General features: G+C 45.9%; 1 protein-coding gene across 1 annotated transcript in view; it reads right to left on the reverse strand.

The window, feature by feature from the left end:
* Nucleotides 1-1,979, reverse strand: part of STX18 (syntaxin 18) — a 122,540-nt gene extending 120,561 nt beyond the window's left edge. Inside the window, exon 1 of the mRNA XM_004269628.4 lies at nt 1,496-1,979. Coding sequence (XP_004269676.1) covers nt 1,496-1,663 — 168 coding nt within the window. The 5' untranslated portion in view covers nt 1,664-1,979. The remainder of the gene's footprint in view (nt 1-1,495) is intronic.
* Nucleotides 1,980-24,001: the final 22,022 nt, after the last annotated feature.

Consider the following 24,001-nt stretch of genomic DNA (forward strand, 5'->3'; position numbering starts at 1 on the left):
TACGAAAAGTTCCTCCCCGCCCCCAAATCTGAAATGCCATTACTAATTTGTTTGTAATTTAACGGGTAGACACGCATGAGTATAAATAAACTAAGCATAAAGTTACCCATCTCCACACCTTTGTGCATACTCTTCTCTTAGCCTGAGATGCTCTTCTCCACTCTATGCGCACTGGAACCAACTACTCTTCTTTCAAGATTTGTTTCAGGCATCATCGCCTCTGTAAAGCCGTTCTTGGCCCTGACGCATAATTGAACACTCTCCTTTGTGTTCTACACAACGTCTTCAAGGTGTTGTGGCACTTCTTTTGGTAATATGTCTGTCTCCCCCACCATTCCTTTTAAATTGCGTTATTCTAACACAATGCTCAGAAGGTAGGCGCTTAGTGTATGCTTATTGATGGACTGAATATATTCATCTGGACCAATTTCCCTTCCCAGGCTTGAATATCCTCTGCAAACTGCCACTCACTAATTCATGCATACATATATTAAAAAATATCTGAGTGTCTACAAAGTACCAGGCACTGCACTGTGTATCAAACAGAAGTGGGTTTACCATGAAGTTTGAGCGTCAGGGCCCCTCCCCTGCACCCCCCCAAAGCTCTGAACCTTTTTTTTTTTGTGACTTTGTATTTTTATTTCTTAAAGAGGACAGACAGAACTGTATAAGCTTCAAGCTCCACAAAAACTAGATCCACCCTTGCTGCCAAGGATCCAAAAGTGAACCTGGCAAACTTTATCTCTCCCCTTACAGAGTTTCCTGTGTAGTGGGGAAGGAGACAACCATTTGTTCATTCATTGATCCAACAAACATTTACTAAGCAATGCTCTGAGTCAGGCTTCGGGGATTCTGAAGTGAAGCCAACACTGTTACTGCCTTGAAGGAGTAGGTCCCAGCTCTCCCGAACGAAAGCCTGCTGTGTTCAGGGAACAGAAAGTAGTTTAGATGGCTGTAATAGAGAGTGTTTGTGAAAGATTATCCTAAACCAGTCTCAAGACAGACCGGTTCCTGGCACGAACCCTAACCTATTGCAGGAGGCAAGGAGAAGGGCCAGGTCGGCCGAATGCGATCTTGGATCTCAGTGCGGGGCAGGGGAGGGGAGGGGGCTGAGACAAGTAAACAGAAGAGATAAATACACTGTGACTGTAGTCAGTGCTGCGACAGGAAAGCAAAGGACGGTGGGGGAAGCTTCGCCTGCGTTCAGGTCTGCAGTGACGGCAAGCTCATTACCTCACAAAGCAGCCCATGTACGTTGCAGACATAGTTCCGATCTCCCCAACATGCGTCCCCATTCCTCGACCTAAGGCTGTTCCTTTCCAAAGACAGCCGTCGACTCTCTGGGACCAACTCTCCTGACCGCCCTTGACACCACCTTCTCCAGGCGCTTCCCTCACCCACTGCTTACGGGACAGAGTCCGGTTTGGGGTCTGGGGTCCCTGCCGCGGATCCGCCCCCCCTCTCCAGCCCGCCGTTTCCATAGCAACCAGCTCACCACTTCGCGCGCCCGGCTGGAGAAGTCGCCCTTAGGCCGGGGGCTCCGGCGGAACAGCTCGTCGCGGCTGCCCTCGACCCCGCCGCCCACCGCCACTCCCAGCGCTTTGTTGCGCGTCTTCACGGTCTTGACGCTGGCCCGGAACAGCAGTGTGATGTCCACCGCCATGGCGACCCACACCCACGGCCCCCACCAGGGCCGCCCACGTCAGCAGCCGGCGACCGCGGCGCGAGCTGGGCAGCTGGAGGACCGTTCCGTTTCCGCACGCCTCCGCTCACCAACGGCGACACGAGAAGAAAGGTTCCGGCCCGCCCGGGGTTTACGGCGGCGAGAGGAGAAAGGTTCCGGTCTCCGCCGGCGCGCGTGCCCATCCCCTCGGCGACCCGGACGCAGCGACGCTCACACCCGCGCCCGTTTCTCCTCCCGGCAAAATTTGGCTGACTTAGCCGCGCGGGGAGGTCCCGGAGTCCCGAGCCCTCGCGAGCTCGCTTAGGGCGTGTAGGCCCCGGGACCGAGGGGATCAGGAAGCCGGAAGGCTGGCTCCATTCTCTTGGCTCCCTGTTGCGCGGGTTGCGAGGGGACAGGAAGCGACCCAACCTGACCCAGACCTCCTGAACCCACCTTGTGCGGGACCGAAGCACGTGGGCCGTGACCACCTGGGTGCAGTAAGTGCTAGGGCAGAGCAGGTGTGCACGGCAGAGAGCTAGAGGCCAGAGGCCTTTCTTTTCCAACCGTCACCCACCTGATCTGTAAAATGAAGCCAGCACCTTCCTCAGCGAGATAACACGTGCGAAGTGTTTTGGCGTTGCTTGGCTCCTAGAGACCAATGAAAGTTAGTTACCGTTGTTAATAATAACATTATTGTTAACATTCTTGTTATTAATTATGGTGGGGAAAGCTCTATAGAGAAGGCATCACACTGTAGAGAAGGCAGATTTGAAGAATGACTAGGAATTTATCAGATCGAGACAAGGACGGAAGAGTTTCACTGGTTTCTGTTCTTCCTCATGTATGGTTTTTAAATATACCATCTTAAGTCATAGTCATTTAAGTCGACTGAAAGTTAGCCAGTGAATTCTTTCTACATTTTGGTTCGAGGTTCAGATCTAATTCAAGATCTTTGATTTCATCATTTGTTTTCTTTTTTTCTAAAGAGGATGCACAATTAGAATATGTATTAAAATGTGGTTGTCAAAGAGTGGTAGGCAAAATAAAAAATGATTTTCATAGCAAGATGTTATTTATCTTTTCACACTTATTCTCTCATAAGTTGTGCACAATTGGGTTTCCCAGAGGCTGGGTGACTTGTGATATTGCAAAACACTGAATGCAAAACAGCTGTCTTCTATTAGGTCAAACTTTAAAAAGATTTGCACAAATGTAAAACAGTGCCATTCTCACTAAGTTGTTTTGGAAATGCTTTTTTTTTTTTCACAAAAATATACCACTTATGTTAATATGTAATGGGTTTATCTTTACTTTTAACAATGAATATTTCAAATTTTTGTTTAAATTTCTAATACAGTAAATATCCATAGCTAAAACCCATATAAACGAAAGTTATTTTAGGGCCCTCAGTAATTTTTAAGAGTGTAAAGGAGTTCTGAGACCAAAAGTTTGACGCCCGCTGTGTTAAATATGTTTATCAGAAATAGATGTTAAGAAACTACATAGGTACCTGGAAGGAAGAAGGAAAATGGTATTTAAAACCCACACTGTAGCCACTTCAGCCTTTCCTTATGAGGAAAATAAATTTTCATACCGCTTTCTTCCACCAACAGAGTAAGGGAGAGAGAATAAGACAGAAATTACTAAACCTCTGCCAATGATTCTGCCTTGCATAAGTGGCCCTTTATCTTACCGAGACATTAATGAGTCTTTGGCTTATGCGAAGATAAGTCTGGGGCAGAGTAGAAGGAGAGCTAAATCACCCTGCATAATAAAATGAATGGGACTGAATTAAGGGTAAGAGGGAGGAACCAGAACCCAGGGAAGGGGCCAGGAAAGGAGACAGTAGCTCACTGGGTAGGGTTTTTGAGTGGGAGGGGGCTGAGCTACACCAAAGCTTCAGTGAGTAGTGTGTTTGGTGCGGTTGGGTTTTTTGGGTAAAAAGTTTGGGAGAAAGGTCTAAATCTTCTGTCTGCCTCTACAAAGAGCAAAGAAGATTATGGAGATGAGACCCATGTGAGCTCAAAACATCAGGCTCTAAAACCACAAGTGACCACAAACACCTAAAACTCCTAGAAAAGTTACAAAGATCTTGAGGAGGCCCTTGGATGTCCCACAGACCATGGGATATGAGCTGTTGCATTTGTATTATTTTATTTTACTCTTCTAACCTCAAAGAGCAAGGTCACTTCAGTTGACCATGGACTAACGGGAAACCCCATAAAGCTGAGAGGGGATGTGGATAAAAAGGAAGAACAGAAGCATGGTGGGAGTGTATTACAAACTTCCAAGTTTGAAGTGGTACATAAACTACATTTCATTAGTAACAATGTTTCATTCATTAGGCTAGGCTCTCTACTCTTGAAAAACAGTAGGGCATATTGGAATTACGGAATAGAGTTCCCTATAACAGCGCCCTCCTTACAATCAGGATAGATGTAGGCAGCTTAGAATCATTTGGGGAGTCTCATGGAAGTCATTAAATGCAGCCTCCGCCAAAAAGAGGCTATATTGCCCAACCGGGTGCCCAAGCCATGACAGAACTGTGCTGTCAGTTAGAAATAGACATGTAGTTGTCAGCCACCGAGGTTTTGTCATCATTGCCTCCTTTAGAGACGTTGGTTTTCTAGCCCTACTACCTGGGGAAAGTTGGTGTAAGCTGGTATTTGCTGTATGGAGGAGGGTGCCCAATGCCTGGAAGTGTGAATTCCTGCAGGCAGCATGGGGAGACCAGTTTTCTGGGTTCATGAAATCATGGACTTGCCACAATAATATAGTAACTGGAGACCCTCCTTGGTGGTCTGTTTCATTGTTCACTCATATTCACGGCTTCTCCTAGGGGAGGATTATAGTTCCTTGACCTATTGACAGCTACTTGACCAGGTGATTCCTTTTAACCGTGAAAAGTGACGTTTTGGTTCTGGGCAGCAAATTTAAGAGCTAACGTGGTTCACTGTGCTCTCTTCTCCTTCTGCCCTGGCAACCTGTAATGTTCCATTGGGTCATCAACCTGGGTTCCCTGAGTAAAGATGACATGGAGCACAGCCAACTAAGGACGTGTGCTGGCAGTGAGAAGTAAACCTTCGCTCTACTTGTCCATGGAGATTTGGGGTTGTTTGTTACTGCAGCATAATTATCTTATCCTGACTGATACACCACGTAACCAGAAATCTGCCAAAACAGACTATTGGGTACATTCACCAATTACCAACATTACAGTGTTATCTCTGAGTAGGTAAAGGATAGAGAGGAAGGAACTACTAGATTACACCTAGATCTAACCAATAGAAAAGACCTGGCTAGGAGCGTTAGAGTGACAGAAACCCTGGAAGGCCGGCCATGCCATGGTAGAATTCACAATGCAAGAGGAGAGGACTTGGAGAGCATGTGTTTTCACTTTAGAAAGTGGACCTAAAGAAATTCATAAAACAATTTTTTTTCTCAGGGGTTCTAAAAAGGACCATGACTCTAGGGATGGGAAGCTCAAAGAATAAACTTGTTCCTAAGGAGGAACCTAGCTAAAGAAATCAGGGTGGTGGAGAAATTGAAACCCTTGTACACTGTTGGTCGGCATGCAGAATGGCGCAGTCACTATGGAAAACAATATGGAGTTTCCTCACAAAATCAGAGATAGAACTACCACATAATCCAACAATTCTGCTTCCTGGTATTTATCCAAAAGAATCAAAATTGGGATCTCAAAGAGATAGTTACACTTCCATGTTCATAATAGCAGTATTCACAAGAGTTCAGACATAGAAACATCCTAAATGTCCATTGATGGATGAACAGATCAAAAAAAAAAAGCACATAAAGTGGAATATTATTCAGCCTTCTTTTTTTTTGAAGGAAATCCTGCAATATACAACAACACAGATTAAACATGAGGACATTATGCTAAGTGAACGAGGCCATTCACAGAAGGATAAGTACTGCATGATTCCACTTATATGAAGTATCTAAAATAGTCAAACTCATAGAAGGAGAGAGAAGAATAGTGGTTGCCAGGGGCTGGGGGAGGGGGAAATGGGGAGTTGCTAATTAAAAGGTATATAATTTCACTTACACAAGATAAATAGGCTTTTGAGACCAGCTGTACAACATTCTGCCTACAAATAACAATCTTCTTACAACCTATCACTCTGAAATCAACTCTGCTCCTCCCTCTTCCACATGTAAGGACCCTTGTGATTATACTGGGCTCACCCGGGAAGTCTGGGATAATCCCTGGAGGATTAATTTCAGCTGCAACCTCAGTTCCCCCTTGCCAAGTAACATATTCACACTTTCCAGGGATTAAGGCTTGGACATCTTTGGGGGGCTATTATTCTGCCTACCCCAGCGGGGTAGCTCCAACAGAAAGGAGGACTGATTATGAGCTGGGCAGACACCTCTTGCCTTGTCTTCCTGGATGAACAGAGAGATCCATCTATTCTTTTTCCATTTCTCAAACAATGTTTCCAGCCCTGCTCCTTGAAACATTCCAAGGGTCTAGAGAAATAAGGAAAATGGAGGATTTAAATTTAAATTTAAATCTAAAAAAACAGAGGATTTAAATCCCTTAAAGGATTTAATCTAGCAGGAGGCTTTCAGATATCCAAAGTACCAAGATTTCCTCTGAAATCTTCTAGCCCCTTCCACCTCTCTTAAGGAAAGTATCCTACTTTGTTGAACCCATTTCAGAGGACTCAACTTGCAACAATGCAATCAACAGTTACCAGAGTTCAAGTCCTCTCTCTCCCCTCACCCCACAGCTTTGCAAGGTTAGTGCCACTTCCTCCCAGCACTCACTCCGTCCACCCCAGACGTTTGGTAAATCACTTCATTAAAACTCATTTAGTGGTTTCCCCAATGTAATGGTAGATATAAACTGCTCAGTACACACTTGGAAGCTTCCTCCAGAAAACTCGTGCTTCACTTTGTTGGCATGGCATCTTGGTTTCCAACCTGAATTTCCACCACCTTTGCTTTTCTGACAGTATCTTCTGTGATGAACGTGGCCGAATCCTCCACTTTTTATTGAGTTGGACAGCAAATCACAGAATAAATGCTTTCCCTCGCACTTTAAAAGGATTTAATGGGAAAATATTTTCTTACATCCTGTTTCAAGGGGAAAGTGTGATTTTAGGGGACGTTTTATAGTTCACAACAGGATATTGAAGGGTATTTGGTTTTGCTTAGTTTCTTATGACTGTGTTTCTCCAGCATGAAGTGGTGTTTTTTGTGATTATTTAGATAAGTCTGATTAAGGTACATAGACAGTCATAGAATTATGGAAATTTAAGATGGGAAAGGTCCTCAAATATCATCCAGGCCATTCCCCTCGTATTTCAGGTGAGAAAACAAGTGACTTGTCCAAGATCACACACTGAGTTAGTGGGAAAAAAATGAGATTTTATTCTTTATCCCTAAACTGTTCAGTGCCCCCCCAGACCAGCTTTTTGGTGGGAGTGGAGGTGGAGACGGGAGTGGGGGAGAGGCATTTATACAAAGGGACCCATGTGTTTCTATGTTTATATGTATCATATAAGAACTTTTGATTAGAGAATTGGGCTGACTAGTAAGTGTGGATTCGTGTGTGTTATATCCATCCATCCATCCATCCATCCATCCAGGCAGGTAGATTCCAAACACATTTTCAGTGTCTACTCAATAAGTGGCACTGTGCTAGGTGCTGAAAAGATAAAAACAAAGGTGAAATCCCCACCTTGGAAAAGGTAAAAAACTAATGGGGCAGATAAGTGTATATATAGACAGTTAAGCACAATAACAGAGTTTGGTTTTTTTTAAATGACATCTCTGAAGAGTGAAATTTTTAAGAAGCTTTATGTATCACTAGCCCACTCTCCAGGGATAGGAAAAGATCAGCATGAATGAGAAAGGGGACACAACTACAGGAATAGAACTGTAGAGAGTATGTTCTGGTGGTCCTTCCTGGCCATTTCAGTCATCCCAGTCTTGATGGGACTGTACAAAGCTGGAATGAGGTCTTAGCCTGTTATTGTGGCAACAGCCTGGGCTCTGAGTCTGACAGTCTCACGTTCAAATCCCAGTGTGAATTAAACATAAAAAATATCTATCCAACAGGGCTTTGGAAGCGTGAGATGAGCTGATCTATATAAAGTGTATAAGGCAGCACCTGGCACAGAGCTAATAATGGAAGTACAGCCATTGTGGCAATAGGTTGTTGAGGATTAAACTTCATGGCTGGTGGTGTCGGGGCATCTGGAGGTGGTGGAGAGTCTTCTTCAAGTATCGGAAGGAGACTTGGTTCACTTTCTGGTCTCTGCATCACCCAACTAATGTGTGCTGTGCAAGGGTGAATAAAGGTTGAGACGGTACCTTGGATCAGAGTAGGGGTTAAAGGAAGAACTTAGAAAGTAATTGGACACCGTGGTTTGGGTCAGTCTCAGAGAATGTTTCTGGGAGTTGGAGTATTTATTCTGGAAAAGAGAAGACTTAGGGGATGGATGAAATAAAGGTCCTTGAGTGTATGAACCAGTGGATGGAGACCAGCTGTTCCCTATTTCTGTTTTGGACAGAATGAGAGGAAACGAGCTTACAGTGAAGCAGGAGGGATTGAGGCTAAACATCAAGAAGTATTTCCTGGATGTGGGTGTCATTGAACTTGGGAATGATTTACCAAAAGGTGTTTAATATCAGGACAATGGCTCTTCAGGCCACGGACCTTTACGTGTGGGAGCATTGGCTACACGTAGGGATGGCTACACTCTCAAGCTCTTTCCAAACTGAGGAATCCCATGTCACTCACAGAATCCTTTAACAGGAGAACACGAGTCTCAGCCAACCCCAAACCACTGTCCTAGACCTTGGCCTGTTGTAAGAAACAATTGTGCTACTAACCTCCAGCAATCTGCCGTTCGACATTCCACAAATACCACGATTGCTTATGTAGGCTACTCCAGTGACCAAACACCTCCCCTCTCTGAAATTTATTAAGAAATTCTCTGTAGGGCTTCTTTCAACAAAAGTACGTTTAATAAAGTTTGGAATTTCCTCACAACACATTTATTCCTGTTGATGTATTTTTAGGTCTCCATTATCACTTGTCTTCACCTTTCCTTGCCTTGTAGGCATAAGGCAGGCCAGCCCAGCAGGATTCTAAAAGTTATCAATAACCAGGAATTGACCACACTGCTGGAGTTCTCCCCAACCCTCCCATGAAAGCCAAGTTTCTCACTACTAATTTAGGAAGACTTTAAGCCAGCCACCGGTTTTAATAATAGTTCATCAAAAAGGCAGGCAACTTACAGCTCTAAGTTAAAATTTGAACATAAAAGTCTCACTGTGAGCTTCAGTGTTGGAATAATTTTGAGTTATTTCCCCCCAAAAGTAGGCTTGATGGGTTAGGTTTGTGTTTTAAGTGATTTAAAGTCGAGTGGCTATAATCTGGAAGAGGTTTTTAAGAAAGAACCTGTATCATTCAATCATTCAGTAGTTAACACTCCCCCAAAGTGTTTTGTTGCAAATGTTGAATTCATTATAATAATCCACTAATTTAATTTACAAAGTCCCTAATTGTAACCAAAGGACTTTCACGTGTTGGATGCCTCCTGTCAGACCCACAGGACTCTGTTGGTTACGAAGGAGCCCAGGCTGGCCCTCCCTCCCCTGTTGTCGAAGGAGGAGTCATGGTTTCCATAACTGAACAGACTAGAAAAATATTCTCATCGTCCTCTACTTCAGGTTCTTACCCACACATGGCCGACAAAGGGAGGAAAGGCAGAGGCAGCTGCTTTACCCATGGTCGGCCCAGCCCCCGTAGCCAGCCAGACCTTAGCTCTCGTTTCTATGGCAGCCCGATGGCCACCCTCCTGGGTCTGCAGAGAGACCTCCCCTCAGACCTTCTTTCTGTCCTTCCCTCCCTGACTCCTTGGTCTATTGAAGCCCTGGAGGTCCCCTTGGCTCCTCCCTTTTCTTGGGCTGTCATTCATCTTTGCTAGTGGGGCTTATGCAAGGACTTAAGGGAGGTCTCCTCTGCCCCACTGGCGGGATGGTGTAAACAATGGTCAGATGTTTCATTCATGCTTCCGGTGTGAGCTCTGCCACTTCTTTCTCTAGGTCGTGTCTTCCTCCTCCTCCACCTTGAGTTGTAGTCCCTTCATTTGTCTTAGCCTTGGGGAGTGTAGGTTCCAGGAAATGCAGGATGGGCATGAAGATGGACATCCATTCCCCACAAGTAGATGAATGGAAATTTCTGGCTTGGGTGACTCATTGCCATTAATAGAGATAAAGGAGAAGGATGATGGCGGTGATGATGGTAAATCCTTACGTACTACTTACTAGCTTACTTACTTACAAGCACTATTTTAAGTGTTTTATGGGCAATAAGTTACACAATCCTATGAGGGAGGTCATCTTATCATTCCCATTTTATAGATATGAAAAACCAAGGTACAGAATGGTTAAGACACTTGCCTAAAGTCACACAGCTAGTAAGTAAAGAGCAGAAGTGGAGCCCAAGCAGCCCAGCTCCAAAGTCTGAAATGCCTCCCATGGAGAGATCAATCATGCCAGAAGTGCTTGTGAGCCAGACAGGCAGAAGTGCAGAGTAGCTGCAGGAACTCTGGCTTTGAGACCAGAGGTGGACTCAAACAGATTTAGGGGCCATCTCTACCCCTGGGCTCCTGGCCTGGCCAGATCTCTCCACTGGGCCACCCTTCCAGCTCTGCCTTGCTGGCTGGACCAACATCCTCTCTTTTGTCCATTTCACTGACTCTCACCCATGCATCCTTCTCATTAAGCCACCCAATCCCACCCCAGGCATCTCCAGGCTTAGTGTATATTTCCTGCCCTTGGAGTTACTACGGGTGCCAAGCGTTCTGCTGCACCGTTACTCTGTTGCCTGCACATCAAACTTCTGTCTCCCTTTCACATCGGCATCCCCAAAGTTCACATTTACATGAAGCATCCCTAAGAGGAATTTGATGTACAGTTAAAAAGTAGATGTAGTGACAATAGCCATCTCCTTGGGAAGGAGCGTTTTCACCAGGCGGGTTGTTTTCCTCTATCCTGCTCTGCTCCATCTCTGCTCCAGCTCATGGAGCTGGAAAGCATGAGGGCCCCATTCAAAGAATAGAATTTACATGAAATAGTTTCCAACTTTATTAAGGGAGCAGACAGCAAAAGAAAACCCGCAATTAAGGAGTTTTTGCACACATTCAGTCTTTCCACTGACTGAAGTATCATCTTCCTGAATTAATGAGGTCTGGCAAAAACTGTAGTGCAGAAGTGTGCTCCACTTTTCAAGACTTCGGGGTTTACCATCCCGGGTGGGGCAGGCAGCTGATACGGAACTGGCAGGGAAGAGTTATAGAGACCAATTTGTTTTGTTAGGATGTGTTGCCAGACTGAAATTGCCAGGCTGATACTGTAGGTACAGACAGAGAAGGAGCCTATGTGTGCAACTAACTATCGACCCATCAATTTCACTCACTATCCATCAGTTAGCTCACTCTCTAACCATCCACCCACTTAATACTTATATCCTACCTTGTTTTCAAAAGCATTTGAAAAAGGTAGCCAGAGATCTGGACCCAAGAACAACTAAGGGAAGAAGGGGTTGGGCAGGTAGCAGGTAAAGCCCAAGATGAGCTTTGCTCGGACCAAAGGCCACTGTCCCCTGAGTAGCGTGTGACACGAGAGATCGGTGGCTTTGGAGTCAGGCACGGCTGGTTTTGAATCCTAACTCATTCAGTTACCACCATTGACTAGTTCCTTCATCTTATTTCTTTGTTTTTGAACATCAGAATCATACTTAACCATTGGGATGTTGGTAGATTAACTAGTACTGTTAATAATGTGCTCCTTATGTGACACCTGTCATTGAGGAAGCAACTATTTTACTCCTTCTCTGAGTATTTACTGAGCACCTACTATGGGTCAGGCACTGCTTTAGCTGCAGGAACTATGATAGGGGATGGATAGCCCTGCTCTCATTGAAATTTCTTCAAGCACTTTTTTGCCTTTTGCTCATTAAAAACCCTTACACAAGGCATAAGATCAATACATAATTTTTCTAAACCTTGGAGAACAAATAAAGTAAAAGAAAGAGTACCAGGACCCAGAATCTGAGAGACACATGCTCATGCGATTTCTTTGCAAAAAAGTAACAAGAGGTTTTGCTATTTGTTGTTTGTTTTTTAGGAAACTTACAACTGTTTATAGAACAGCAAAAGTAAATACAACCTGATGTTTCAGCTTCAGGCATAATATTCCAGACATTTCTGAAACCCACAGAGGGTAGTTTTTACTTCTCCAGAATGTCTCCCTACCCCCTACCCCCGTCTGTCTTCCTTTTTCCTCCAGTGGAATAATATACACAAACTTTACTTAAGAATATTGTATGAAAGACAGGCCAGCGTAGAAAACACATTCCTAACAAAGTCTAAAGAGTGCAGGATTCATTCACTCATTCCTTGGACAAATGTTTATTAACAGGTACTGTTCAACCAATACTGTGTAAGTGTTCGGGGCAAAATGGTATGAAACAAATGAAGCCAGGCTTCAGGGAAGAGAGGCTGTTACACATACACCAGGCAGAGACAGGAAAAACACAGCACAATGAATGCTCTTAATGATGTGGTGCACGGGGAGAGGGGGCAGGGGGGTGGCGTGGTGTTTCTTCTTGGGCGTCGGGAGAGGGGAGTACACCTTCCAGGAGCGAACAGCCCTTACGCTGACCACTCTTCCCTTCTCTTGGGGAATCACTGATGAAAGAGAAATAAAGTCTGAGAGGTGGAGATGGTGAGGGCTTTACTACCTAGACTTAGAGAATAAGATTCTCAGGACATCGATCTTAGCATCTATTCCCAAGCCTTCATTGGATGCTTGGATCTCTCCCGGAAAACTCCAGCAAGGGGCCATCTATTCTGCATCAAAATACTCTCATGGATGGGGAACTCTACCGGAAAGCTCTTTCTGTTTTGCTCCAATTTGTTCATTCAGCAAATATTTACGGAGCCGCAAACGTATTTGCTCGGCAACAGGCACTGGGAACATCAAAGTGAATCAGACACAATCCCTGCTCTCCAGCCGCCCCCATCCTTCCTGCTTTTTTTTTAAATTTAATTTTTATTTTTGGCTGTGTTAGGTCTTCGTTGCTGTGTGCGGCTTTTTCTCTAGTTGCTGCGGTGCGCAGTCTTCTCATTGCGGTGGCTTTTCTTGTTGCAGAGCACGGGCTCTAGGCCCGCGGGCTTCAGTAGTTGTGGCACGTGGGCTCAGTAGCTGTGGCTCGCGGGCTCTAGAGCGCAGGCTCAGTAGCTCAGTAGCTGTGGCGCACGGGCTTAGTTGCTCCGCCGCATGTGGGATCTTCCCAGACCAGGGCTCGAACCCGTGTCCCCTGCATTGGCAGGCGGATTCTTAACCACTGCGCCACCAGGGAAGCCCCGTTCCTGCTTTTTTTTTGAGGCCACATCTTCTGCCCTGCTTTCCCCGTTCCTTCTCCTGTCATGTGGCTTTTCCTTCGGTCACCATTTGCCCGTGTTTCTTCCCAGAATTGAGCCCTAGACTTCAGGTGTGGTCTGACTCTCATGCCTCTGTTGTCTCCCGTTCTGAAAACTGTGCTTGTATTAGAGCGGCTCAGAAGCTCATTAATGTTTTGGCAGACAGCTCCTACTGCTGACTCACAGGAGCTGCTGGCTACCAGCCCTCCCCTGCTTGCTCTCCCTCCCCCATCCCCCATCCCCATCCTCCTGTTTGTCCTCTAGGCAATTAAGCCTTGCCTTCCCCATCTCCCCCCTGTGTGGGGCAATTCTGGACACCTGCCCTTGTTACACTTAGTCTTATTACATTAGTACCCTTGTTGTAGCTTCTTGAACTTTCGAATCTTGCTCCTGTTACCCAAGAAGACCTCAGAAGCTCTGCATCTCCTGTTAGAGTGTGTGCGTGTGTGTGCATATACACACTAGGGTTCAGCTCTGAGACCACCTGTGAGTTTCTGAACACTCCTTTGTGAATGCGGTTCATTCATACGCAAATGTTTCATTCTGCCACATTTATTCAACATCCCCTAATGAAACTTCCCCTAATGAAACATCCCCTAATGAAACTAGGTATTACAGAGAAAATGGAAGCAAAGTAATCCATACTAAGGAGTAAATAGTTGATAGTTTACACTCCTCTTCACCACTCAGGGTGTTTGCTTGTTAACCCAAATGCAAACCTTATTGGTGAAAAAGCAGACGGTACTATCAGGAGCAAGTGGAGGTTTGTTTTAAATTGTATCATTCGGCTAACTGTGATGGGGAACTTTCAGGGTACCACTCAACCCTCTCCTCTGTTGGAGCTTCTAGAAAAGGAGGCTGGCTACCCCCAGGATCCAGAAATGTTCAGAGAATCCTCCGCGTTGCATTCTGTTCATCCCCATTGTCCACCAGTAAACTGCATTGAGTTCAGAAACACTGTGGTGACCCCAGAACCCTAAGATTCTCATATCTTTTTCCAGCCTCAACTCACAAATTTCTCTGTTGTTATTGGATGGAGGTGGCAGACTTTGGCTCAAATCTCTGTTTCTCAAAGCAATTTCTTGCCAAGACCACACCTGGGTAAGTAAAACTCCAACTTACTGTGCTGGGGTAAGTGCAGATTGACTGGGGTCTGCTTCTCAGGAGTCTGGGTAGAATTGGAGAAGCAGAGCCTTAGCAGATCCAGCTCTGGAAAAAATTCTTATGTGGTAATAATACCACTTTCTCATAGGATTAGTACAAAGGTTAAATGGCATGATGACTATAAAAGGCTTAGCACAGTGCCAGGCTTGTAGTAAGTGTTTGTAGGTATTGTATTACTTTGGAAAGCTAATACAGAACACAATACCCAAAATCCTCCTAATAGCAGTTTAAATAGGAAGGGGAGTTATTTTCCTCACATAGTAATCAATTATAAAAAATGTACCACACTAATGCAAAATGTACTAATAGGGGAAAATCAGTGGGGGCAGGGATGATGGAGGGAGTATACGGGAACTCTCTGTACTTTATGCTCAATTTTTCTGTAAACCCAAAACTACCCCCCCAATAATACCTAATTAGAAAAAAAAAAAGATAATAAAGTGCTATAAGAGAGGTCTGAACAAAGTATTGTGATAGTATAGAGAAAGCAGTAATTAACTTTCCAAGGGCACACTGAGAAACCTTTCCAGAGGAGGTGGATTTGGTCTGAACAGAATCTTGAAGGATAAGTAGAAATTCACCAGGTAAAGCGAGAAGAAATGTGTGTATCAGGTGTATCACACCTGTACAAAGGTGTCTTTGTCAGGATCATTGTCTGATGTGTCCACTGATGTATGTCTCAAGTATCTAGAGTTCTGCCTGCCACAGAGGAAGAGCTCAATGAATATTTATTGAATGAATGAGTGGTAACTTGGCAGGACCTGGCAAAATAGCATTCTATTTCCTAGCAAGGTGCAGAGATTATCAAAAGTGTGATAGGTACTTATTTTATAAACTTCCCATCCTATCCATCCTTAATGGCTAAAAGGATATCCAGTATTTCCAGTTGCTCTGGGGCTGGGGAAAGGGCATCCTCTCCATGTTGATGTTAGTGCTCTGAAGGTAATTCAGTGCCAAAGGAGGGATTGGATTGTCAGGGACAGAAACTTGCTAACAGTATACATTTATAAACGAGCAAAAGCAAATCTGGAAATGTGGCATTTCAAGACTGTTTCTCAGCCTTGAGCAAACGGCCTGTGGACTGGATCATACTCAAGTGGAACTGGCCGCCTTGGCCAAATGAGAAACCTGTCTCCAGGAAGGCATTTGAAGCAAAGGCTGAGCCCAAGCGGGAGAGAGAAGTCCCACCCCTGTGGGCATGGCTCAGTCCCCAGAGGCCGACAGAAATCCCAGATACAAAGCACTAAAGCGACCTGTACCCAGAGCAAAGAGGAAACGATTTGGAATCCAGCCTCTGTCCTCAGGGGCTTACCTCTCCAGGCTTCAGGCAAAGCCTGTGTTCTTTCTTCCTGATCTTTCACCTCTTGACATCTCCAGTTCCAAGACTTGAGCGAACAACTTCATAACTTGGTCAGTGTTGTATTTTTTGTTTATCTTCCCGAGTACTAACTGTGGCCACACACCGTGCTAGGGACTTACAGAGCACTCCACACTGACCAACCACATTGTGCCAGGACTTTTCTAGGCCTTGGGGGTAGAAGGAAAAACAAAAGAGTCCCCGCCCACAGGGAGCTTATGTGCTAGTGAGGAAATGAGCCATAGACAGGGAAACCCATGTTAAAATGTCAAGTAGTGAAAAGTACTGTGAGAAAAGATAACCAGGTAAAGGGATACAGGTGACTGACCTGAATGAGGAGCTATTTTCATAGGTCTCTCGGTTGGGGCACCTGTGAGCAGAGACCTTGGATACAGCGAGGAGAGGGCTGTTTGGAAATCTGGAGAGCCACACTCCAAGCAAAGGGAACAGCTAGTGCAAAGGCCCAGAGGCAGGAGAGTCCTTGGCACACTGTAGAAACATCCAGGAAGCCAGTGTGGCTGAAACACAGTGAGGCATGAGGACATGGGTAAAGGATGTGTAGGACAAACAGACCAGGGTCAGGACTTTTTTTATTCCAAAGGTGATATGGAAGCAATAAATGGTCTGAGCAGTGAAGTGATATGACCTGATATATTACACACACACATGCTCACACTCACACATACACATGTATATATACATGCACACAAAAAAATTCTCAAGTTTACAGAAAAGTTGAAAGTATAGTACAAAGAAGTTTTTTTCCTCAGCCATCTGAAAGTTGTCAGTATGATCCCTGGTCACCCCTGAATACTTCAGTGTGTATTTCCCGAGACCAACCACCAGATTCATGAAGTTCATATCGTGCATTTCTGCATCTAGTCCTCAGACCACACTCAAGTTTCACCCTTTGTCCCAATAATGTCCTTTATGGCAAAAGGCTCCCATTTAGAGTCACACCTTACCTTTAGATGTCAAGCCCCTTTTCGTCTCTTTCAGTCTTCCCTTGATCTTCATGACCTTTACTGTTTTGAAGATTACAGGCCAGACATTTTATAGAACATACCTCATCTAGGTTTGTTGTTGCCCAAAGGAGCTGGTTGTTTACTGGGTGGGACAGACACATAAGTGAGAAGAACAATAGAGTGTCTTCTGGGCCATGACGTGGCACCCCACTGTGAGCTACTGCAGCCAATGCTGTCAGTGCTCTTCCCAGAGACCCCCTACACCTTAAGCCCCCAGACAACACAGATGCCCTTTACTGGCTCTGCCTGCCCATCCCCCAAGCTTCTGTGTGCTCTGCTCTTAAAGACTGACACCTGCGGCCTTCTTCAAGGAACTACCCTGGGATGCTAGAAGTGTCTTCTGCACTGGCAGCGATGGCCAACAAACAGTTCCTGTAAGTGTGTCTCTCCGAGCCCTGCCTCCCCCCAACCCCAGTAGCCAAAGACTGACAGGTAGGAGAGTCCATGTTCCTTACTTTGCAGGCAGAATAAATTGAGACGTGTAATTTGTTTATTTAACTAATGTTTTACGAGCTTCATTTATTTACTTATTTTAGATTCCACATATAAGTGAGACCATAGAGTATTTGTCTGTCTCTGTCTGACTTATTTCACTTAGCATAATGCTCTGGAGGTCCATCCATGTTGTCACAAATGCCATATTTCATTGTTTTTATGGCTGAATAACGTTCCATTGTTATGTATGTACTATATCTTCTTTATCCATCCATTCATCAATGGACATTTAGGTTGTCTTGGCTATTGTGAATTGTGCTGCAATGAACATGGGAGTGCATATATCTTTTCGAATTAGTATTTTCATTTTCTTCAGATAAATGCCCAGGAATGGAATTGCTGGATTGTATAATAATCCTATTTTTAATATTTTCAGAAATCTCCCTGCTGTTTCCCACAGTGGCTGCACCAATTTACATCTCCGCCAATAATGCATGAGGGCTCCCTTTTCTCGCAGCCTCACCAACACTTGTTACTGCTTGTCTTTTTGATAATAACCATTCTGACAGGTGTGAGGTGACATCTTATTGTGGTTTTGATTTGCATGTCCCTAATGATTACTGATGTGGAGCATCTTTTCAGGTACCTGTTGGCCATCTGTCTGTCTTCTTTGGAAAAGTGTCTATTCAGAACATCTACCCATTTTTTAATTGGATTGTTTGATTTTTTGCTATTGAGTTCTTTGTATATTTTGGATATGAATCCATTATCAGGTATGACTTGCAAACATTTCTCCCATTCAGCTTTTTGTTGTGCAAATGCTTTTTAGTTTGATGTAGTCCCAATTGTTTACTTTTGCTTTTGTTGCTTTTGGTGTCAGATTCAAAAACTCATCACCAAAACCGATGTCAGGGAGTTTATGGAGGTGGAATTAATCCTCAAGAGCTCCCTGCAAGATTAAGTAAGACTGGGACTTTGCCTAACCTGGCATCCTTTCTTTCCCTGCCCTGTTCTGCTTCCCCCACTCCCCTACTGCTTTTTCCTAGGAGCACTTCCTTAATAAATCCCTTGACCACTAATTCTCACCTCAAGGTCAGCATCTGGGAAACCTGGTCCAGGATTCACCTACCCAATACTTATCCTCCCTCCTGCCTCTCTCACAGGGGGAGATATGTGGTCCAGTCAGGATTCCAAGCAGCCACTCTCTTGTTCCAGAGCTCCTGTGCTAAACCAGGAAAACTCTGAAGGCAGGGGAAGAGACTTCTCATGAGGGTGAGTTGAGCAGGGCCTCGGGGGTGGGGGGGTGGGAGTTCATTAAGTAGAAAATGGAGAGAAGAGCCTTCCAAGGACAAGAAACAGCACGTGGGTTGATGGAAAAGACCAAGGAGCTGGGAGGTGGTCAGTGGCTGGGAAAAGACTGAAGTAGGTGAAGTGTGTGAGTGCTGGCTTGGTCTCCCCGTCTCCACCACGTCTCCGTTTGAGAGTGACCACCTCCCCAGGCCCCCAACACGCACAAACACACACACACACACCAGCTGTCCTGAAACTGTGCGCATCCCTGCCCATCCAGCGAGGCCCAGTGCGCTAATTTACTCCCAGCGCGTAATTCTTCTGGGCAGCCTCAAGGATTTCTGGGCAGCCACAAAGATTCCTTTGGTCTCAGAAATGGCCAAAAGGTGTGTGTGTGTGTGGAGGGGCTGTTTTATTTACAAAAAGAAAATCTTGAAGATAATTGCGCACTCTACTTGACTCTGAAATGGACAAAAAGCTTGTCATTATTGGCCCCCTTGGGGTAAGGCGTCCTCCCACCTCCCACCAAAGGAGCTGATGTTCACTGCGAGCCCCAACACCGGCGCCCCCTCGGTGTCCCGGGCGCGGCGGGGCAGGGATGGCCACCGCGCCCTGTCGGACAGTCTGGCCCTGTAGCTCGACGGGCACGGCCCCGCGGGGATCGCCTTCGGAGCTGGACTGTTGCGCACACTTTGAAGTGCGGCCGGGCCTAATGAAGGGCTTGCTGGGCCGCGGGATCAAGTGTCAGCGCCGCCGCGAGACGCAGCTGGGCGGACAAAGGGCGCTCGGCTGCCTCGCGGCGCGGCGCGGGACAAAGGTGGAGACGAGCACGCGGCAGGGGCCAGCGGGTGGCCGCGCCTGCCCCGCGCGCCCCCGCCCGGCTCCCCGGCGCCCGTTCGCCGTCCCCGAGTTCCCCCAAGCGCCTCCCGGGCGCGGGAGCTGCAGCGCCAGCCGGTCCAACCGCAGCCAGGACTCGCCTCTACCCAGACCTGGCCCGAACCAAATTTTGGTGACGGTGTGACCTTCGGTTTCTCTTACGGCGTGTGAAATTCCCACTGAGTGCAGTGCTTTCTTTGCACCGTAATAGTAAAGACTGAAAGCGCCTACCTGCCAGGCACTCTTCTAAATCCTTTAGCGTTTATTAACCCGTTTCCTCCTCCCCCAAACTCCTCGAGCTGGGAGGATGGTTAGCTCCGTTCTACAGATAAAGGAAACGAGGCACGAAGGAACTGCGCCACCAGTCTGCAGAACTAGAAGTGGTGCTGCCAGACTGGCTGGCCTGAGTCCCCGACAGATCGTGTTTTCATATTTGGTATTTTGCTCATCTGCCTTTTTTGGTGTGTGCATTAATTTTGTTTTAAAAAAATATATTGCATTAAAATGTTATCTTGGATACCCAGGTTTTGGCGCCCATTAAATTCTGCCTCGCAGACAAGTGAGGGAAGTACTACCCAGGTGGTATCCACTCCCCTCTACTGCCTGGCATGGATTCTTACAGCAGGCTCCCGCAGTTGGGATTACTGACTCCCCTGGATGTTTCAAAAGGGGAAAAACCGAAGCTCAGAGTTGGTAAGTGACTTGCCCAAGGATTTCTGCCAGGCTAGTCAGCCACCAGCCCTGAGCTAGTTAGCATACCAAATTATGGTAACTTGCAGGCCCTTAGGTACCTCTGTTTTGGAGGTCCCAGCTCTCATCATAGCGAACTCTTAAAAAGAGCAACATCCCACACATTACATAGAACTTTATGATAAAATTTTTGAAAGGATTTTTTCATGATTTTAATTTTGCTTTACTTGGTTACAAGGCCCTAATTTATAATGGCTGCAATTTCTTAGGATTGACTGGGCGAACTGGGAAGTTCTTGCAAAGTGAGAAAATCGAAATTGTTTTCACATGTAATGAAACTTTTACGAATAATTAATTTAGCAACTTTAATGATGGTGACATGGTGCTACCTTCTGTAGACCTTTAATTAGACATTTATTAGTTTTGTCTTTGCAGCTTGCTTTTATCGTGGTGGAGCCAAAAATTACTTACCCAGGTCTCCAACATTTTTGTTGGAAAGCCCTCCTCACAGCTTGTGAGTTGCAGGCTCTTCCCAAGGTTCCCCCCCACCCCCAGAATGGTCCCACCTACGCCAGTCCCGCCTCCGCAATCTGGGGGACGCTTCCCATCCTTCCAGTGTTACGACTAATAAGTAGCGAGGATTAACCAACTGCTAAGCAATGAGTTTACTCAGGGCAGGAACTAACTGTAACCAAGTGTCAACAACCCTCCTACCACCGATAGAGGGAGGACGCTTGTCAATATTGATTGAATTGTGACTTTATCATGGAAGTGGGGGGCAGGATGTGAGATAGAAAGTGTTCCAGAAAAGGGGCGGAGAGTCCTGGTGCTGCCACTAATGCTCGGTGTCCCCAGGGATGCCTCTGCCCCTCGCTGGGTCTCAGTTTCCCCTTCTGGGAAATGAAGATGGACCAGGAGATTTCTAATATGATGCTTCTTTCAGTGCTACCATTCTTCAACTGATACGGTTCATGGAGGAGACAGTTTGGTTTCACCCAAATGAGCATTATGGGAAGGGAAGATGCCAAGGTTGGCTTTGGCAAGTGGGGTCAAATAAATGTTTCCAACAGTAGTGGCTTGTGATTCTCTGCATTTTTTCTGGGTGCAGTCTCCCCGCTGCCTCCCACTTTTCTTTGTATCCTTAGCAGATACCGAATGACCTTCCTGTGTTTGTGACCACCAGGCTGTAAGCACACGTGCATCTTTACCGAGGGCCCGGCACCAGGCCTGATGCGTTCAGGTGCTTAATCATGGTTGTCAGGGAAGAGCACCTTTTCCAGATGAGGAAACCAAGGTACAAAGAGAGGAAGTGGTCTACCTCGGAAACAATCCAGCTCCTGTGATGTTTCTGCACAACCTTCCCTGGAAGAGGAGGATTTTATATGTTTGCAAGCTGGTGGACTTTGTTACCTGTACCCAAAGCACAAGCTGAGTGAGCTCACTGAGGGGCATTGTTTTCCTACCAGGACAGCTTTCAGGAGAAAAGACAGAGAACTTTCCTCACTTAGGAAGCTCAGCCCCATTCCTCCTCTAACCATCTTTTTTATTATTATTATTAATTAATTTATGTATTATTCACTTTGGGTTGCATTGGGTCTTCGTTGCTGTGCACGGGCCTTCTCTAGTTGTGGCAAGAGATGTGGATGTGGGGGCTACTCTTCGCTGCGGTGTGTGGGCTTCTCACTGCAGTGGCCTCTCCCGTTGTGGAGCATTGGCTCTAGGTGTGTGGGCCTCAGTAGCTGTGGCACGCGGGCCCAGCAGCCGTGGCTCGCAGACTGCAGAGCGCAGGCTCAGCAGCTATGGCGCACAGGCTTAGTTGCTCTGTGGCATGTGGGATCTTCCCTGACCAGGGCTCGAACCCTTGTCCCCTGCACTGGCAGGCGTGTTCCCAACCACTGCGCCACCAAGGAAGCCCTCCTCTAACCATCTTAACCAGAGGCTTCTGGCTAAAGGCAGCTGTCTGGGAGCCCCAGAGTCCGGGTTCTGGCGCTGACTCTGGCTCTGGTGCAAACATGCTTTGGGATTCAGAGCAGTCCCTCACCCTCTCTACACCTTCGTTTCCTTGGCAATAAACCAGTAGGCTGGACTAGAGCCGTGCTGCTCAAGCACATCATCTGAGGATGTTGTTAAAATGCAGTCTGATTCCGGTGGTCTGGGTGGGGCTTTTCTAACAAACTCACTGGTGATGATGCCACTTCTGGCTCTGACTTTGAGCCTTGGCATCAGGCACGTGGAGACTGACGAACAGCTGCCCGGATCTGGGCCAGCGAGGGCAGTAAAAAATGTGAAATGATGCCAAGGGTCCTTTCAACCAACAGTTACAAAAATCATCATTGTCATTATCATCATCATCATCAACAACAACAAACATTTGTGCAGTGCATTTCGCTGTCCAGAGCAGCTGTCACATCCTTGAACCCAGATGACCTCTGCATGCACCCTGGTGGGAGAGGAGGACATGGCTGGGGACTCTATTCAGACCTAGCCAGAGGATCTGGGCAAGAGCACAATAGCCCCCTAAACTATTGTTTCCCCTCGGCCCTTTGATTTTCTTAGCATTTTTTTGGTGTCTGCTCTCTGACCCCGTCTTCCTTTGTCTCCTAATGCTCCTCTTCCCGGTTCCTAATTCTCCCCTCCCCCAACATACTCATACACAATGTCAGGGGGAGAAAATCAGTGCATCCACCCCCAGATTTCCCACTTTTGATCCTCTCTCCCCTCTGAGCAAGTAGAACCCAGCCTCAGGGATTGGAATCTTGGTTCATTTCAGGGCAACCTGGGGCAAATCACTTCACCTCCTTAATGTCCCTCTTCTTATTTGTAACAATGGTAATTTTCCTTAAAGTGGCATTTGTTGACACTATGCTCAGTGACTCCATCCTTACCATAACCCTGGGGAGTAGGAACTATGACTGTCTCCATTTAGTGGATGGGGAAACTGAGGATTTAGGGAGTTTACCGGCCCAAAGTCACCAGCTGGTCAGTGATGGAGTCAGGACATCAAACCATGGCTGATTGACATCAAAGATCACTGTAAATTCACATTCAGTTGTAAGAAATCATACTGAGAGAGCTAGTGCAACCTCTGTGCGGTCTTCCCTAGTGAAAACGTCTTGCAAAGCTATCCTATGATATCAATCAAGATATTGATATTGATGGAATCCACCAAACTTAGATTTCCTCAGTTTTACATGTCCTTATGTGTGTGTGTCTATACACACACACATATATATTTAGTTCTGTGCAATTTTAGCGCATTTGTAGGTCCATGCATTTACCACTACAGTCAAGACACAGAACAACCCCATCACCACAAGGACCCTTCGTGGTGCCCATGTATAACCATACCTACTTCTCTTCCCTAACCCTGAATCCCTAACCCTGCAACCACTAAATCTGTTCTCCAGATCTATAATTTTGTGATTTCAAGAATGTTTTATAAATGGAAGCATACATTTATATGATTTTAGGGTTGACTTTTTTCACCCAGCATCATTCCCTTGAGACCCACCCAAGTTGTTTCATGGACTAATGGTTCATTCCGCCGCCCTGCTGAGTGGTGTTCCGTGGTATGGAACCGTTCACCTGCTGAAGGACGTTTGAGTTTCCAGTTCCTGTCTATTGTGAATAAAGCTGCAATGAACGTTTGTGTACAGATGTTGGTGTGAACACAAGTTTTCATTTTTCTGGGATGAATGCCTGAGAGTGTAAGGTCTTTGCTTTTTACCCCAACTTTTGTGACCCTCCAGGTTGAATGCAAAGATAATAACACCAACCAAAAAATAAGAAGAAACAATTAGTGAGATTTTACTACGTATTTGGCACTACTGTAAAAAATTTGCATGAATCAACTTATGAGTCCTCAAAACAACCTTAGACTTAGGTACTAGTATGATCCCTATTTTACAGATGAGGAAACTGAGGTACAGAGAGGCTAGATAGTCTAAGGACACACAGGTTGGAAGTGGACATTCAGGTTGCCTCCCTGTCCTGGCTATTGTAAATAGTGCTGCAGTGAACACTGGGGTGCATGTAT

Source organism: Orcinus orca, chromosome 4, assembly GCF_937001465.1.
Source record: "Orcinus orca chromosome 4, mOrcOrc1.1, whole genome shotgun sequence".
Lineage (NCBI taxonomy): Eukaryota > Metazoa > Chordata > Mammalia > Artiodactyla > Delphinidae > Orcinus > Orcinus orca.